Here is a 2,252-nt window from a genome sequence, read left to right on the forward strand (position 1 = left end):
TTGCTCCACGACTTCAATAAAAAAACTGATATCAAAACGGCGTTCGCGTTCGAAAAGTGAAGGTGCGGTGGTGGAAAAGTGTGCGTGTATTGCAACTTAAAAGCAATTTCTTGATCTTTTAACGTTCGGATTAAACAATTTCTCTCATATAGCACATGATAGATAGTATAAAACCTCACTTACCCCGATTTCCGCCTGAGGCAGCTGTAATTAAAGTAAAGAACAGAAGTGTTTACTAAATGCTCATATATAGATATACTAAAAATAGATACTATATGGTGTATAAAATTTATTTTAACAAAGCTGTCGGGCTTTACATATTATGGTAACGACAAACGAAGAAAACAATAAATGTCTGCCAGATATTCCATTCAATTAAATTAAATGCATTGATTTAACATAAATAATTAAACAAGTGTTAAAACAGAAATCATTTGTTTCGCGAGGTCTTTTCAAGTATATAACGTGGTAGGAACTTAACCGAAGACATCAGTTGAGTTCCACACTCGCAGTCAAAAAAAGCAAGCCGTTCGAAAAATTGGAACAAACATGCCCAGGAATTTATTTACGCTCCGTAAGTTCAAGGATCTTTCAACTAAATACTTTATTAATATGTGTATACCATTTTCAGTTTTCGGAGCTACGCTGTTAGTCGTCCTAATAATGATGGCTCAAGCTCAACCCGATCCAGAAGTACAAACCATAAGTCCAACACCACCTACTAGGAGACCAACGCCACCTACCCGGCGACCACCCACTCGGCGACCAACACCACCTACAAGGAGACCAACTCCACCTACTCGGCGACCAACGCCGCCCACTCGGCGACCAACTCCACCCACTCGGCGACCAACTCCACCTACTCGGCGACCAACGCCGCCCACTCGGCGACCAACACCACCTACAAGGCGTCCAACACCCCCTACTCGGCGACCAACTCCACCCACTAGGCGACCAACACCACCCACTAGGAGACCAACACGACCTACTAGGCGTCCAACACCTCCCACCAGGCGCCCAACCCCCCGACCAACACCATCCACGACGCCTGCATAATTGGGCCATTAATAAAGGGTAGGGATGTTGCAAGCTTAAGGTGGGCTAACGTCCGGTTAAATGCAAGGGCCTATAAGGAAACGAGTGCCGAACTATGACGCATTAAATTTTTGGAATCGCTAAACTGATTAAGAAAGTATTCGAAATTTTATAAGATTTAGAGACATATGTTTAAATAAAATCAAAAATTATTCTTTCAAAATATACATACATATGTATGTTTTGTGGTGGGCGTGAACTCTAACCCATATTTTTGGTATAACTATGCGTTTCCTGGCAGTTAAATTAAACGGGATAAATGATTGTAAATGAAAAAAGAAGCCCGACTATTATAGTGGAGATACTTTCATTTAACTTTGGCATTAAAAAGTTACTTTGACTATTTCTGGAAAGCAGTGATCGCCTTCATTGATTAAAGATCGGATGGTAAGCGATAACTACAGTGTGATTGTTTTGAGTTCGTCAGTATTCCGGTGGTAATTCTTTGCTTTCAAATAATCCCTAAAAATCTTTTAATGTTTCATCGTTTTTATACCACATGTTCTCGAATTTTTTTTTAAGAAATGAATAGTTGGATTCGCGGTTTGAAATGGTGCGCTGTTTCTCTGAGACTAAAAAGCAAGAAAACCTTTTTCGTGGATTTTTTAGCAGACAAAATGATTCAACATTCATAGATACACAAACAACTAGCTAAACAGTCAGTTGTTGGTTATGTAATAGCATTCCATACAGCTCGGATGGATTTTCTGGTACGGCAATTTTACTTATTGCAGCCAACAGATAGTATGCAATTGGTATGTTCATTGTAAACTTGAATGAACTGATTTAATTATTACATCAAGTTCGCATTTAACTAACTTTTCCAAATAATTGAAAAACTCCTTCTTCATATTCTTCACAAAATTTATTTCCATTACTCCATTCGACTTAACTCGCGTGTTCCTCGGGTTTTAAAATTAATTCCTAAGTGAAAATAAATTATTTTATATGATACGAACAAAAAAGTCATACCTTCAATCTTAATACCTAATCATTCTTGTAGAACCACCCTAAGCTACACATTGTGAAAAAAGTACCCGGAAATTGTAATGTAAATTCCCCTGGTAAATGAAATTTCAAAAAAGTTTATTTTGAAAAGTTGGTGGGACTGTTCTTAATTACCATATCAAATATGAGAGCGATCTGTCAACCTTCGA

The 2,252-nt window shown here is 38.2% G+C and overlaps 1 protein-coding gene across 1 annotated transcript; it reads left to right on the forward strand.

Moving 5' to 3' along the window:
• The first annotated feature begins 549 nt into the window (after nt 1-549).
• LOC126758031 (uncharacterized) lies at nt 550-1,056 on the forward strand. Its single transcript, XM_050472015.1, has 2 exons — nt 550-574; nt 632-1,056. The coding sequence occupies exons 1-2, from the start codon at nt 550-552 to the stop codon at nt 1,054-1,056; spliced, it is 450 nt and encodes a 149-aa protein (XP_050327972.1).
• Nucleotides 1,057-2,252: the final 1,196 nt, after the last annotated feature.

Source organism: Bactrocera neohumeralis, chromosome 5 (assembly GCF_024586455.1).
Source record: "Bactrocera neohumeralis isolate Rockhampton chromosome 5, APGP_CSIRO_Bneo_wtdbg2-racon-allhic-juicebox.fasta_v2, whole genome shotgun sequence".
NCBI classification, from domain to species: Eukaryota; Metazoa; Arthropoda; class Insecta; order Diptera; family Tephritidae; genus Bactrocera; species Bactrocera neohumeralis.

Excerpts from the sequence above, each read along its gene's own strand:
- LOC126758031 (XM_050472015.1), top strand. The coding sequence starts at position 550 with ATGCCCAGGAATTTATTTACGCTCC. Across the intron at positions 575-631 it reads CAGGAATTTATTTACGCTCC|TTTTCGGAGCTACGCTGTTA; the intron begins GTAAGTTCAAGG and ends TACCATTTTCAG.